The sequence below is a fragment of the Vicugna pacos genome, chromosome 10, assembly GCF_048564905.1.
Source record: "Vicugna pacos chromosome 10, VicPac4, whole genome shotgun sequence".
NCBI classification, from domain to species: Eukaryota; Metazoa; Chordata; class Mammalia; order Artiodactyla; family Camelidae; genus Vicugna; species Vicugna pacos.
Window position 1 is genome coordinate 39,055,972 of NC_132996.1, and position 15,713 is coordinate 39,071,684.

Here is a 15,713-nt window from a genome sequence, read left to right on the forward strand (position 1 = left end):
CCTCTTCCTGTTACCACTCCCTGAAGTGCTCTTCTCCAAGATTTTCTCAGATCTGGCTTTCAGATCCTGGCCTCTATGTCATTTCAGAGAGGACTTCCCTGAGGAAGACTACAGGAGTTCTTCTCCCTCCCAACACAGTATCTTGATTATCCTCATAGGATATCTTTATTTTTATCATTATCTTTTTCTTTTGTAGTTTGTGCTTTTTGTACATACTTAAACTGTCTAATCCTAGGTTTCAAAGATACACACCTATGTTTTCTTCTAAGAGTTTTATAATTTTAGTAATGTTTAGGTCTTGGGTCCATTTTGAATTAATTTTTGTATATGCTGCAAGTGTCCTACTTCATTCTTTTGCACATGGTTATCTTATTCTCCCAGCACCACTTGTTGAAAAAAACTATTCTTTCTTCACTGATCTTGGCAGTCTTGTGCTTTTCCTGGGTCATGATTGAAACAAACAAAAATAACCAAACAGTTGTTCTAGAAGTGACAAATACAATAACCAAAATAAATGCTCAATGGAGAGGTTAAACAGTTGAAGAAAGACGTAGTCAACTGGAAAAGATGTCATAATAAATTATTGAAAACTGAAGAAAGTTACTGATCCATACATTTAAGGTCCCAAGTAGAAAAAAATAATATCTACACCTAGGCAGATCCTAATTAATATAGCTCAAACGAGATTAACCTTAAGGTAACTGTTGAAGGTGTGGGATGGGATTCATTCATGGAGGACATTATACTGTTGTGTAACTTTGTACATGTCTAAAATTTACATGATAAAGTGTTCCCAAGAGTAAGGGTAAAATAAAGGTGTTTTTGTTTTTGTTTTACCTGATAGAAACTGAGTTTATCAACCAAAGTAACTGGCTGTAATTTCCTGCTCTTTCATGGTCTCTGGGCTCTTTTACATGTTACCTCTAGGGTCAGAGAACCACAATCTCAATGGTATCAATTCCAGGATGGAGGTATGGTATTAAGAGTCAACATTTTCCTGTTCTGTAGGTACGTCTATAATATGGCTATATTACCCTACTATTTAATACTTGAGTAAACTTCTAAATCCAAGGACCATACTCACAGAAGCATTTCACTTCTATGAAGTAGTAATGGGGTTCTAGTTAAGTGGCAATCCATACCTTCTAGACATTCTACTTGGATATTTTTAGGGACAAATGACAGGCCAGTTCTGAAATTCAGGATTATTTGAACCTAATAAATTCCTGGGTGAGACGCAAAGAACAGTTAACAGCTCATATTAAAGTTTGGAACCAAAAATGTTAATGTTGATGAGGAAAGAAATAATAGCAGAGATCCTTTGTTCTAGAAATATTTTAATACAATCATAGTACAGTTATGAAGTCACATTCAATCCACTGAATATATTCAAGATATTAATAAAAATATTATACATCTCTACTAACTACCTTAATATAATTGAAGTGTTTGGTTCTTATAGATGAGACTAATTGGCATATTCATTCATGTTTGCACTGCTAGTCAAACAGCATGTAAGTGAATCCATGGATTATGGTAGTGGGGTTTCATTCCTTTTTAATCTAAAGTATCAAATTGAATGTTTTCTCTTTTAAATCCACAATACTTGAATCCCAGAAAGAACAGTCAACCAACTTAAGGCAAGATATTAAAACTTTTATACAACATTAATTTGAAAAGATAAAATACTTTATCAAAGGTCATACATGCCTTAATATTTAAATACCTATAGATTCTTATAAAGGCAGTAATAAAAACATCAGTGCAAGTTCCACATTGGGTTCTTCAGTAGAGAAATAATAGGTTCTTTGAGTAAACCATTATTTTCAAATGCCAAACACTGCAAGAGGAAAGAATTCTTCTGGTGTAGGACCTACGTGTAGCATAATTATTTTTACTCAGTAAAGATAGGTATAAACATTGTGATTACACATAAAAATTAGTGTCTTCGCCAGTTTGTTTAAACTTTTGTTTCAGATTTACTTTACTGCAAGCTTTAAAAAAATGGTTTTAAAAAACTGATTTAAAATTTATTGATAGTAAGTAGTGCAAAGAGGTGCCTCTGTCAATTTTCTGGGAGGGGGGAGCAGTAAGGGCTAAGATTAGCATTTCATAAAGAAATAACTTACATTTAAAATATATGTGAAGCATGTTTGTGTGTTTATTAATAACCAAAGAAGGCGCATAATGAGTTAAATTAAGAGAAAACATTACCACTTCTTCTGAACTCTGGTTAAACTGTACAATATTAATCATAATATACACTTTTAGATAAGAATCCATATTTCTTGTCATTGAAAAGTGGTATTGTATTTCTAGCTCTGTTATTTGTGTAAAAGACACTGCTGTAACAAACTGCAAATAGGCAGTATACATTGAGTCCAATTAACAATGACCTTTCACTAAGACACTACTTCTTTTTTTGTTTTTAAACAGTGGCTAAGTGACAACTCATGGAATGGAATTAGGTCTCAAAAACTTAAGTGAAAATATCTAGTACTTCTTTACATTTGCAAAGCTACTTATACATTTTAAGGAAATGTTAACCGTATATGGAAAAAGCAAATAAACGGCTTTGATCTGCATTTTAATTAACTTATTAAATAGACAATACATCTTAACATAAAATTAAAAAAAAGACATTCATAAATCATTCTCATGGGGTTTCCTACAAATGGACCATTAGTGTTAGGCACCGAAAATTTCAAGTTTTTTTTAATAACCTGTCCCACTGATACATCGTCAACTCTTCTATATCTGTTCTGCAGGTATATCACCATTTATATTAAACATTTACATAGTTCATAAAATTCTGTTCTGGGCAACTGAATTGGAGATTGTCCTTTCTTTCTTGATGTTTTTCATTGCATATTTTGTCAGTTATCTCACAGCAACCAGATTGCTACAATCTCTTACCATTTAAAAAATGTCTGATTTTCTATTCTAGACATGAGAATATACAAACCTATTTATCCAAACTAAACACAAAATTATGGGTGAAGTTGAATGAATAACTAATAAAAATGAATCTTACTGGTTACTGTAGAATAATTTCAATCATGTCCCTTATGCTTCTGAATCCCATTATATTAAGGAAAGTAATTCATGTGAATGCACAGTGTTTACAAATGTAAGTAAGGCAGCTTACAAGACAAATTTTGTCATAAAGTTCTACATTAAAATTCGATCTGGACCCTAGAATTCTTGTCCTGGGTCTCTTGTGAAGAGGCTGCTCTACTCATGGAGTTCTTCTACCTAACAGGAATGGGCACATGGGTGAACATCTTCCCTTGTTTAATAAGAGAGTGGAGTCTAGATGTATGGAGGTAAAATTATCAAACTTCAACTCACACTCCTAGGAATAAACGTAGGATTATAATGGAATGGTGGAATTTAGTGTACAGCTTTGTCAGTGAACCTCATTCAGTTACTGGACAACAAAAACATAAATCAAATGGCTGACACTTAAATAACTAAGTCACATATCAGAAGTAGAGAAAAAGATCTTTCTGTGGGAAAAACATTAGTAAGTGTATATGATTTCTTCTCTTTAGTAAAAAGTGAGTGAAAACTACTTACAATTATTTATCAAGTTACAAAAAAAATCAGAATGAAGTGCCAAAGAAGCATATGAAGTTAAGGCACCATTATTTACAACTTCAGTGACTGGCACTTAGTCTGGAAAAGGCTTTAAAGACATGTTTAATAAAAAGCAATGTTATTTCCCCCTAATAAACTACTTAGTAGTTCTTAACATAACTATCTATGATTTGTGCTTTGCCTCTCGGCCCTGTGAATTAGCAGCTGCATTTTTTTATGGTAACATCCTGCACCTTTCCTCTCCTTTGGTGTTTGTGAACATACACAGTGGTAAAGGCTGTAAAATGTGCAAAACAGAAAAACAAACATGCTGTGTCTGTAAGAAATAATGCAAAATAGATGGTTGAACTGACACAGTACTATCAGACCACACTAAAGCTATTCCTCTGAATTACTCAAGAAAGGAGTAAATCCTTCACCAACTCAAAGTCTTTTTCAGGACTTTTATATTAGGTTTAGGATTTATAGCATTCTATGTGACTTTAAAACGACAATGGCGACAACAAATTTATAAAAGTTAGTTAAGTGACTGTTGGTCCAACAGATGTGTTGAAATGCAGCAAGTACACTTACTTTACAATTTCTGTCAAAAGTATAAAAATACTATACAGAGTTCACATGTGTGTGCGTGCACATGTTTATAACTGTTCTTGCTTCCAAAGCTCAGAAATTCACTAGCTTACAAATAGGTTGCTGCAGTCAGCTGATACCACTTAACCGTCTCTTTGCTCAAGTTGAAATCTTTCAAAGGCAGGGTTATTCCACCCAAGAAAAAATTCTCCCGCAGAGATTCTGCACTCAGTACACTTAGCTGAAGTTCTCTCTGTCTTAGGGTTTCTTTGCTATATCCGCTGTACACAAGCTATAGCAAAGGCAAAAAGAAACAGTAGATTATAATTTGTCTAGTTTCTAGGATTACTGTAAGTAAAAACAAGTGAGATTAGTAGTCAAAGAGTGACTACAACTAATGACATTGATTATAACATATTTCGTAGAATCTGTGTCATACTTTAGATGCACATTTTGTACTTCAAGAATCTTGGTATGTATTATCATTCCTCAGGGTGTCTGACACAGGAGTGCACGAAGCAGAAAATTACTATTGGCTAAAAAGTAAAAACATGGTTTTTCTGAAATGGAGGTATGGGGAAGGGAAAAGAAATTACATAGTAGCCTGCCTTAAGATGATCTAACAGATCATCTTAAAAAGAGAAGTGAAAGGAAGAGAATGGGAGAAAAATAGAGTGGAAAGAAACAAGTTGAAACCATATAATTATAATTATTTTACAGAAAATGAGGGATGGGGGAAGGTATAGTTCAGTGATAGAGTGCACGCTTAGCATGCATGAGGTCATGGGTTCGATCCCTAGTACCTCCGTTAAAGAAAAAAAATAATAACGATAATAAATCAAATAAATAAATACTACCTTCCCCAAAAAACAAAAACAACAAAAAAAAGGAGGGGTTAAAATTTCCTTTGTCTTTTTTCTGTTGGATTTTATGTACCATGAAATGATAATTTCTGATTATTCATAATTCAATGCAACTCACCAACTCCAAATGCAGTTTACAGCAAATCTGGTGTTGAAAAGCTATTATTCTGTTTCAAACACCACATTCAACACTTAAGAATTTTTTTTTCATTTTCAAGGAAGCCTCACCATAACTTCTGAGAAACATCTCCTTAATCTAGTCCTTATGTTTGACTAAAAGAACTAAAAAAACTGACCATACTTCATTTTCTTGAAACTATAACACTAACTCGAAAAAAAGCCAATACTAGTTTTTGAGAATAATACCAACTGGTTTTCACCAAACATTTTTTATGCTTTTAAAGGGCTGAAAAGATATTCTATAGTTTTAATAAATTTATAGCTTTGATTAAAAAAAATCAGAATTATTTGCCATCAAATCTCTATCCAGACATTTTCATGTGGAAGTAATAGTAATGTACACAAATAATGTGTTTATCCCAAGGTAGTAGTTGACTAAGGATTAAGCAGGTTTTAACAGATGAGGAGATTTATAAGTTGACCATGAGTAGCTCAGCAGCTGATGCTTTGCTTACTGCTTTCAGTTAGGCTGCTGATGAACTAAGACAAATTAGAAGGATGATTTTGAGACTACATCTTATCAAACCAAGGTAAAGATACTGAAGATATTTTTAAAAGCATAAAGAGGAGGAGCATCTGAACTTCAGTTATCTCAAGGGATGCTGTGTAGAAGAGGAAAAGAACCAAAAGAAGTGTATGGTTCCAGCAGGTACAACTGAGACCCACAGGTACAAACTACAGGAAGTAAAGATTTCAGCTCAGTAAAAAAAAAAAAAAAAAAAAATCTAAGAGTTGGAGTTGCCCGAAACAAACTGGATGGCCTGGAAAGTATTTCAGTACAGATCAGACATGCACTTTTTGAGAGAGTTGTAGAGAGGGTTTAAGCACTGGAAGGGTAGTTGAATAATGGATGCTAAGATCTTTTTAAAGCCCAAGGGTCGAGGGTTCAATTCTGCATCATTTTGTTAAATACCACTGGACTGCTATTGGTATTCTTTACTAGTACAATAAATAGTTCAGTTGCTGAAAGCTAAAGAAATTTACAGTGTTTAAAATTTTAAAATCTCAAAACAAAAATCTAGGAAATTTTTAGAAGTGATTTTTAACTTACCATTTCATTGAATGTCGGATTTCTAGTTTTTCGTGAAATTTTGGTTTTACGTTTGGATGTTTTGTGGGTATCTGGAAGTAGGTATGTTTTGACATATGGATTTGGATCAGCCCCATCTTCAGTAACCTATAAAGAAAAGCATTCCCTTAATAGTAATGCTTCCTACCAAGGTACAAGTTTCGTCTACAATCATCATTATTTGTAATCACTCACAAGATCTTTGATGTGCATCACCATGATGAAAAGAGTACCATTTCGGTAAGAGACAGATAATTTCACTGCTCCTCCTATTTGGCCTGGAGTAGGACTGAAGGGACCTGCATCTGAAAATATAAATATGTTCATCTTTATTTTATATTGCTTGCAGTGGTTCAAGCTGCAACAAAAAAATTTTTTGCTTTAATTCCAGGACCATCACATGTTGGAGGAAAAACGTAAGAACCTGGTAGGCCACTGAAAAATACTTCTTTAGCAGTCATGCACCATTAGGTAAATTATGTTTATCCAGCAATAGACTGGCTTAGAAAGACTACCCTTCTCTCATTCTCACTGGTTACAGACAGTAACCCCACTGTCACTCTCCCACATCCACTGAGAAACAAATTACAGGTTTGCAGGTCATAGGAAAGCCATGAATTATCAATAAGGAGAAAAAATCATCTCACCTGCAGACCTAGCTATACCTTCAGCTTTCTCATCACGAAGTAAAGGGTGGAAAAAAGTACAAACAAGATCACACTAAGACAGAAGGGAGAAAAAAAAAAGACTCATTAATTTAAATATTATGTAGCACAAAAAATAGTATGTTATTATTTTTCAGTTAAGATAGTCACCTCTGCTACATCCGTTGAAGCACTCATCAAGCTCTGTAAATAACTGTTTAACTCAATTTTTCTTTTAGCTGCTACATCTTTTATGTGTGTTCTTCCTAGAACCATTCTATTAGGAAAGCTAACAAAGAAAAAAACACAAACAAAAAAAGTGGGATTTAAATTATTTCATCTAGGAGTATTTATAGAGTCAACTACAATATTTACTTAGAAATATACTTTTATATACTTAAATATGAAGTGGAGTCTTAATTCACAATGTAGTAATTTTTGTGATTTCTATTCAAAGTACTAGAGATGAAATAGTTCAAGTATACATTATCCTTTTATGAAGCTGGTACAAAATTTCACTGTTTTGCTATTTTGCTGTATTTATTACTTATTTCCTACTTATTTCTTCTCAAGAGTCTTCACAAATATTATATGCAGATCTTATCCTCCAAAATAATCATTATTCAATCAGCCATAGCTTATTGTAGATACTGGTAAAATCCACAAATGCCATAGGGCTCTTATCAAGATCATCTTAACTCTGCTTACTTGCTGGCAGTGGAAAATGAGACTGCACATGGAAATAAACTCTGATACCTACTTTGCTGCCTCCTTATTTTTGAAATCTAGTCTGAGAAGAATATGAGCAATTGGACACAGGAAATCTATGGGTTATTAGCTACATTAGAAACTGAAGGTCTCCAAAGCATATCAAATATAAAACTAAACACTAAAATTCTGATTAACAGCCTCTATGCCTTAGTTTATTATTTTCAAAGGAGCTCAGTATGATCGTATTTCTGCAGTGATTTAGAAAGCTGTAAAATTCCATATTAGAAGTTTAAGATCTTGATTGCTTATTCATCCAAAACAAACTTACAGTTCCTTGTTTATGTCTAGTACTGTATTAGGCCCTTGTGATAGAAAGGAAAATAAGTCACACATGGTCCAGTATCTTACACTAACTTACACAAAGCTTTTGACCTATACTTAATAATAAAAAATTGTTTCCTATAAAAAAGGATTAATGTACAAGGATGGGAACATACCCTGGTAATTTCCAAAGTGGAAAAATAATACTGAGTTTATTGTGAAGTTCCTGAAACTCGTCAAATGTCCGGAACACAAATGATGGCTCAAGCTGTCCTTCCCGCAAAATTCGGACTACATAAATCTGAAAAGAAATCACACACCAAACACATTAGATTTATAATATAACCTTTCTTGACAAAAATAAAATTTTCAGCTTGACCATTATATGTACCAAGTGCTTTTCACTTGGTAATATATATGTCACCAATAGTAAACAGCAAATATAAAAATTATTGTATTTATAGCATATCTAACTATATTCTAAAAGTAATATTAACTATTGTAAGAAATAAACAAGTACGAAAAGTAAAAGTCACTTTATTCCCAGGGTTAACTATAATGAATATACTTCCCAAATCTGTAACTTTAGTGCATTTCCAATGAAAATATTAGTAAATTAATTTAAGAGAGCAAATGAGAAAAAAGGCAAAGGGGGCTAAGGGAAGTCCCATCTTACTGGATATTTAAACTATATTGTCAAGTCACCACACTATAAAATACTTAAAAGAGTAAAATACTGGTGGCACAAAGAGTCAGATACATATATCTATGGAAGACCAGAAACAAACTTAGTATATTTAAAGGTGGCATTATAAATCACGGGGGAAAAGAATGGTCTCCTCAATAAAATGGTGTTAGGATAAAATACTCCATAAATATATAAAAATTTATTAATAATACACTAGATGAAAATTAAAATAATAGTGAAGTCACTTTCTGAAATCTATCAATTTGTTAAAAATTTCAAGGCTGACAGTGCTATAAAGTATTATCCAACAAAAATATTAGCACAAAAATAACAGCAAAAAAGATGATAATGCTATACAATTGAGCAGTGGTGGGAAGCACACTAAGGATCCTGTTTTTGTTCAAAAACAAACTTTATGTACATGTTTTATATTACTTCATCCCTGGAGAGTGGAACAAGAACTTTGATTTTTATTTTACATGCTTGGTTGAGTTTGTTACAATGAGCAAGCTTTACCTTTGAAATTAAGAATAAACTAAAGATAAGGAAGGGGAAAAGCAAAACAGCACCACCCTTTTGGTCTTGTCTCTGAAAGGAAGAGTATCATTTGTCCCTCATGGTTCTGGAGAATAATTTACCAAGAGATAAATACCAAAAAATAATTAGAAATGCTCCAAGTACATTTATTTACTTTTGGGCCATCCATGGAAGAAAAAAGTATGAAAAGAACAAATGCTTCTCAGAGTCAATGAAGGAAGTAGGAAAGGACAACAACATTGCATGCATGAGTCTCTACAGATATCAAACCAAGCTTACATAATGTTTATCTGGGTTGTATTTCTTATGGTAAGTGAAAACAGAGACTTCCTTGATTCGACCATCTTGTCTAAAGGAGTAGGTTTTGGGTGAAAATGAGAGGATGGGCTCATCATTGGAGGGAAGACCAGAAAAACGCAACTGAGCGAGGTTGTGAATGAAGAAGTTAAACTTTGTGGCAATGCTTCCCAAACTTGATTCAATCAGCCTACAAAATAATAAAAAAAATGTGTTAATATTAAAGCTCATGAGAAAACATTCTTAATTCTTATAATAAAAGGTAACAAACACTTTCATTCCTTTAAAAATAGTAAGCAGATTCTCACTTTGTCAAGGATTCCCTTTGTTCTATACGCCAAAACCCATTAAAATATATCTCACCCCAAGAAGAAAGTCTCCATTCCACCTCATCCCATTGTCTCCAAGAAATGATGGTTGGATTTCTTAAACTCTGTGGGGTCCAATACTAATTTATTTTTTTTTTCTTTTTCAGTTTTATTAGGTAGAATTATTAGTTTGCACATATGCATTATATTGCATGTAAATACATATATACAATATATTGCACTTTTTTTTTAGTTTACATATGTGTACTGATCATTGTTTCTAAGAACAGATTGGATTAGCTTTTTAAACTTACATAGTTATCCAATACTAATTTAAAAAACTATTAGGGATAGAAGATGGTTGCATAATGCCAAAAGATGACTTGTTATTTTATATAATAAATGAGGAAGGTGGCAATTAAACAGGTATAGAAGCAAGTATCCAAAGTAATCCAAACAATCTATTCCATCAAATAGTAGAAGAGTAGAATCTGGTATCAGATTACTTCTTCAGAAAGTCATAATTTTCCCTCAGTTGGAAAAAGAAGTTTTAACAAGATGGGGAGTTTGGTGTGAATAAATCTGGAAGGCAGGCCTGAATAAATCATTTTAGGCAAGCAAAGGCAACAAGAAATCTCAAAAACAGAATAAAGAAATAACGAAAGAGATTCAAAAAGAAGTCAGGGAACCTCAGAGGTTTTTGCCTTGCTATGGACTGAATGTTTGTGTCCCCTAAAATTCATAAGTTGAAGCCCCAACTCCATAGGGCCTTTATGTAGTCAGTGTCCTTATAAAGAGTGATTTTCTTCTTTCTTTTTCTTCTCCTTCCTTCTTCCTGGGAGGAAACAGTGAGAAAGCTAGAACTCTCACCAGGAAGTGTATCGGCTGGCACCTCAGACTTCCCAGCCTCCAGAACTATGGAAAATTAATTTCCTTTGTTTAAGCCACCCTGTCTATGGTATTTTGTTATGGCAGGCCAAGTTGACTAATACTTATATGCCTGCTTTATAGTTTTGCCCAGGGGAGACAGCAAATCTCTTAAAAAACAAAACCCACCAATACCTAAATTATCAGGATTAGTTTGGAATGGCTATACAAAAATCAGCTTCCTTCAGTTCAATTCAGCCCAGACTCTTGAGACTAGGGAAGTCCAATCCAGTGTTTTCTACCTCTTCTCCACTGAGAGGAAGAAAGCAAGAGAAAAAGGAAAGAACATAATCCCATGTGCCCTTCCCTTCTGTGGCGTTTAATGAAGTGGTACCACAAGTCTGTGACCAATCTGGTCACCAGACCTTTAGAACATATTTGCCAGGAAGATCTGCTTTTAAAGCAATAATCACAAGTTCAAGTGCCAGTTATCGGTGTATGTATTTCAAGTACTATGTCATGTAGTAACAATTTACTATCGCAGTGTCCCAGAGTTTGCTGTTTTAAGCTCTTATGATATCCATGAAAATTGGTACAGCAGAATCCTGAAAAATACATTAGTACAGGTATCATTTCAGGAAAAAAAATCTTGTATTTGGCACTGTAGAAACTATGTTTTGCAGAAATAGTTCATAAATAAGATGTTTATAATTGATTATACTAAATAAAACTTGAGATCATATTTTGAGAGAAATAGATGTATTTTTAAAAGTCCTATTGCTGATCCTTTACATTTATTCAGTAAATAAACCTTTTAAAAAATTGAGTTATAGTCAGTTTACAATGTGGCAATTTCTGATGTACAGCACAATGCTTCATTCATACATGAATATACATATACTCATTTTCATATTCTTTTTCACTGTGAGCTACAAGATATTGAATATATTTCTCTGTGCTATACAGTATAAACTTGTTTATCTATTTTATATATACTTGTTGGTAAATAAACTTTTGAAATTAACTTTTGGTAAACCTACTATTTGCTAATACTGTGAATCACATTTTCCTGTAAATCAGAATTTTGATATACAGCATTTGTTTACCCTAAGGAAAACAAAGCTAAACAGTATGTGCTTTCTCTAATATACTTAAATATTCCATACCTAGTAAAGAAAATTGTAGCTTCTGCATCTGTAGTTTGGGGTTGAAGCGCGTCTCTAACATATTTCAAATCTTGAATACTTGTGAGTTCTGGTAACCCTGAAGGAATCATCTATACATAGGATAAAGAGTTTGTAAGTTGAATTTCTTAAAAGTCTGTTCCCCATCCCTCCCTAAAAGCTGGCCAAGTAATCCAAAATAAAGCAAACAAAAATGAAAATAATCACAGTTTTGAGGAGTTTGTTAGTGTTTTAGGGACCTAAGTGATTCTCTTATAAATGAGAAAAATCCTGGCAAAGGAAGTCAACTATTTATGGAATAAAAGCTGTGAAATCCAAACCTTTTGTCTAGTCCTCTGTATCTACTTTAATTTCAGTCACAATAATAAAAATAAAGCAAGGCTTCTCGCTTTGTTTTTACTTTTTAACTAATACGCATTCAGAAAAGCACAGAAATCTTTAGAGTAGAACTTAATAAATGCTCACAATCTGAAAACATCCAGAGTAAGACACAAAATATTTAACATCATCCCAGATGACCCTCTCAAGGTTCCTTTCAGTTACTATTACTCCTCATCCCCAGGGTACTAACGCTAGTGACTTATTTTTTTGTATTATACATAAACAGCATCTGGCATATTTCACACAGCAGCAATTTAAAAATATTTTGGTAATAACATTATCTGATACTTGAAACTACAATAAATTTTACTCCAAAATCACAAAATCTTTTTTTAGATACTGAAAAAGAAGCATTAATATAAAATTAATTAAATGCTTGTAAATAACAGAGTTACCAGTGAAAGGAGGTTAAGAAAGAGGTTTGTTTGCTTTCTTATCAAGTTGTAGGCCTGACAGCAGAGGTCCACAAACAGCTGGAAGCGAATGGTGGGCTTCTCACCCCCATTAATGACATACGCCATATCAGAGGTTAGCACAAAAGGAGCACGATCCCTATTTAAAAAAAAAAGTCATAAAAAGCATTATTTACAGAAGATATTCAAATAGTGCTATTACTATTGCATGGGTATTGAACTAAAGCTATCTGAGTCATAGCAATTTCCAACGGAGAAACTTAGTATAAGGCAGTTCTGAATTTGCGTAATTCTTAAAAATTCACATTTTCAGGAAAGCCACCATATAATCTCATTATTTAGATAGAACTTACGTATGATATTTTTTTCCAAGGTAATATTTATCAATCCACACACCCAAAGAGAGAGCAAACGGTAGTTACAAACATTCACAGAGAAAAATTTTGTACTCATTGCTACTATACAAATGGGAACATTTCTAACAGATACTATTAACTAGATAAAATAAAATACACCTTAATTCATTTCAACAAAGGTTACACACTCATACTCATTCTTGTCTACTACAGGGTAAAGTCATCTTTTAGGGCCTTTTTCATCCTTATGCTCAAAGGAAGCTACAAGACAAAGAACAGCAAGAAAAAAAGTAAAGTTTGGGACATCAACTTGTGAAATAGGAATGCCTCTCTTTTCTTTAGCAACAGTAACAATATTAGTACCTTTTGAAGCTACCAAACATCTGTGCGTGGCCCAAAAACTTTCCAAAGTCAATGTGAAACATGTGTCCTGTACTTCGAAGCATTATATTGTCATTGTGTCGATCACAGATGCCTAAAACATAGGTGGCTACACAGCATCCAGCACAAGAATAAATAAAATTCTCAGAAGCCTATAATAAAGATATAAAATCATATTAGGAAAAAAATTATTTTTAAAGGAGGCAGGGTTACAAATATTAAAGTAACTTACCACTCTTTGAAAACACCATTGTAATCCACTTTCTCAACAGCTTATAAACTGGGTTTTTCAAAAATAAAAAGTCTTCTAAAGGTGGTCACTGCCCCTTCTTTCTAGCATTTGTCTTCAACAGGCAGAGAGATCCGGCCAGTCCCTACTTAGAGTATGCACTGTCTTTGAACATCTTTTAAGCATCATGTTTGTGGAATCCTGCTCATCACGGGCTCTTCTGCTTACTACCAGTGATAACGCTGGGACAAAGATTAATCTAAATAAATGAGTATTTTCCCCTTTTTTTGGCTTGTAGGAATGGCATGTATAAAGAAAGTCAGCTTGTATCTTTAAACATCCAATAATACAGCAAACGTGTTATGTTGCCCATTTGGTGACCCCTTCTATGTCACCTGCAAGTTTCTCAAAGCTGGAAGACCTTCTTTCACTTTAGTCCTGCCTATCCTGGCAATATCATACAAAAGGATACAAGTTGCATACAATCAATATTTTAATCTAAAGGAGTGCATTTAGTTTATTCTCAAGATACTACATTTCTTGGAGAATGGAGTCTGTGTGGTTAATTTTATTCCATAGTCCCCTAGAAATCACTAGTGATGATGATGACGATGATGAAAACAGCCTGCCTACATAGTACTTACCACAAACCAGGCACTGCACTACTCCACACACACACATACATGCACACACAGTCTATATACACTAAACTCATTTAAAATCTCACAACAAAACAATGATGTCAGTACTACTGTTATCATCATTTTACATATGAGGAAAAATGAGGTTATGTACTCAAGATCACATCACTGTTAAGTGGCAGAGCCAAGATTCAAATTGAAGCAATGGGATCCCACTGTGTTATATTCCCTCTTACTGGCCAAAGCATGTAAAAGAGTTAAAAGCATAAAAGACACTCAGTGTATGTTACTTGGCAATTATTTTATACCAAACAACTTACATGAATCACAGAGCCAATATTACTATAAACAAATATTGGCTTCTGCTATACTGCTTTCCCCAAACCACGAAGAATTAAGAAAAGGGAGTGCTCTTAAATACTGTAAAAGACCAACAAAGGACAAAATTCCTCTACTTCACTTTCTTAGGTCAACAGATAGTATTTGTACATATCTGTAAATGTGGTACATTAATGATCTGGCATAAACTAGTCAGGCAAATGACACTGAAACTGGGATCTGTATCACCACTGTAAGTGTTCTTGAGTCATCCGTAGGCCGATTTAGGATCATTAGAGGTCTTATGTGCTAAGAGATTTCCTTTTCCTAACAAATTGATGCCTCCAATAATAAGAATATTCATTAAAGTATTTACTCTATGTAGCGCTTTATATATTTTAATTCATTTAATTCTCACAATAACCTTGTAGTATATTATTTTTTTACAGCCATAATATATACTATAATATTTTATAGCAGAGGTCACTGAAGAACAAGGGGTTAATCTGCCCAAGACTCTAAAGCTGGTGAGTGACTTGGGACCTGAATTCAAGCCCAGGGAGTCTGGTCCATAACCTTGTTCTACAACCACATGATGCAGCCACTCTTAACTAATTTCCATAGCTTTTTCCAGGATCTATGTGTAACACAGTATTTTAGGTTTTCAAAATACCCCTGTTTTGCTAGCTTCTACGTACATGTTTGGAAATCTTTGGTAATTTAGCATTGGTTTCACTCAGATTCCTGCCATTAAATGCATTGTGTTTGTATATTCTTTTCCTTACTTGGACAAAGATGCTATTTCCACAACTTAAACTTAATGACTAGTCACCAGAGCTGGAAAATGAAAGCACTTAAGATCTACGTAATACATTTTTGACAGTTATTTAGAATAAAGAGACAATCTAGTCACCTTTTCATACTCCTCTTCAGAGGGATTGTATTTCCTCAGCCACTCCGCAAGTGGTTTATCTTTAAAGGATCCAGTCACACCATATTCCACTTGGATTTTCCTGAGGGTATCTGAAGCAGGAACTAGCTCCACCATGCCTTTAATAACAAAACATTAAGATATGTAAAAATGTCTCCCAAAACAAGCCTTTAAAAAATTTACAGCTTTCAATCTGTGACACAAGATACCAGCTAACAACTATC

At 33.6% G+C, this 15,713-nt stretch overlaps 1 protein-coding gene across 2 annotated transcripts in view; it reads right to left on the reverse strand.

Annotated features, from left to right (window-relative positions):
- Window positions 1-1,320: 1,320 nt before the first annotated feature.
- The window catches only part of PIK3C2A (phosphatidylinositol-4-phosphate 3-kinase catalytic subunit type 2 alpha), an 88,826-nt gene continuing 74,433 nt past the window's right edge, over window positions 1,321-15,713 (reverse strand). For both annotated transcript variants that reach the window (XM_006209325.4, XM_072969641.1), the window contains 11 exons: window positions 15,472-15,608; window positions 13,353-13,522; window positions 12,616-12,772; window positions 11,822-11,931; window positions 9,463-9,670; window positions 8,135-8,259; window positions 7,098-7,215; window positions 6,930-7,002; window positions 6,478-6,587; window positions 6,265-6,390; window positions 1,321-4,462 (listed from right to left, as the gene is read on the reverse strand). In XM_006209325.4, coding sequence (XP_006209387.2) covers window positions 4,280-4,462; window positions 6,265-6,390; window positions 6,478-6,587; window positions 6,930-7,002; window positions 7,098-7,215; window positions 8,135-8,259; window positions 9,463-9,670; window positions 11,822-11,931; window positions 12,616-12,772; window positions 13,353-13,522; window positions 15,472-15,608 — 1,517 coding nt within the window. In that variant the 3' untranslated portion in view covers window positions 1,321-4,279. The remainder of the gene's footprint in view (window positions 4,463-6,264; window positions 6,391-6,477; window positions 6,588-6,929; window positions 7,003-7,097; window positions 7,216-8,134; window positions 8,260-9,462; window positions 9,671-11,821; window positions 11,932-12,615; window positions 12,773-13,352; window positions 13,523-15,471; window positions 15,609-15,713) is intronic.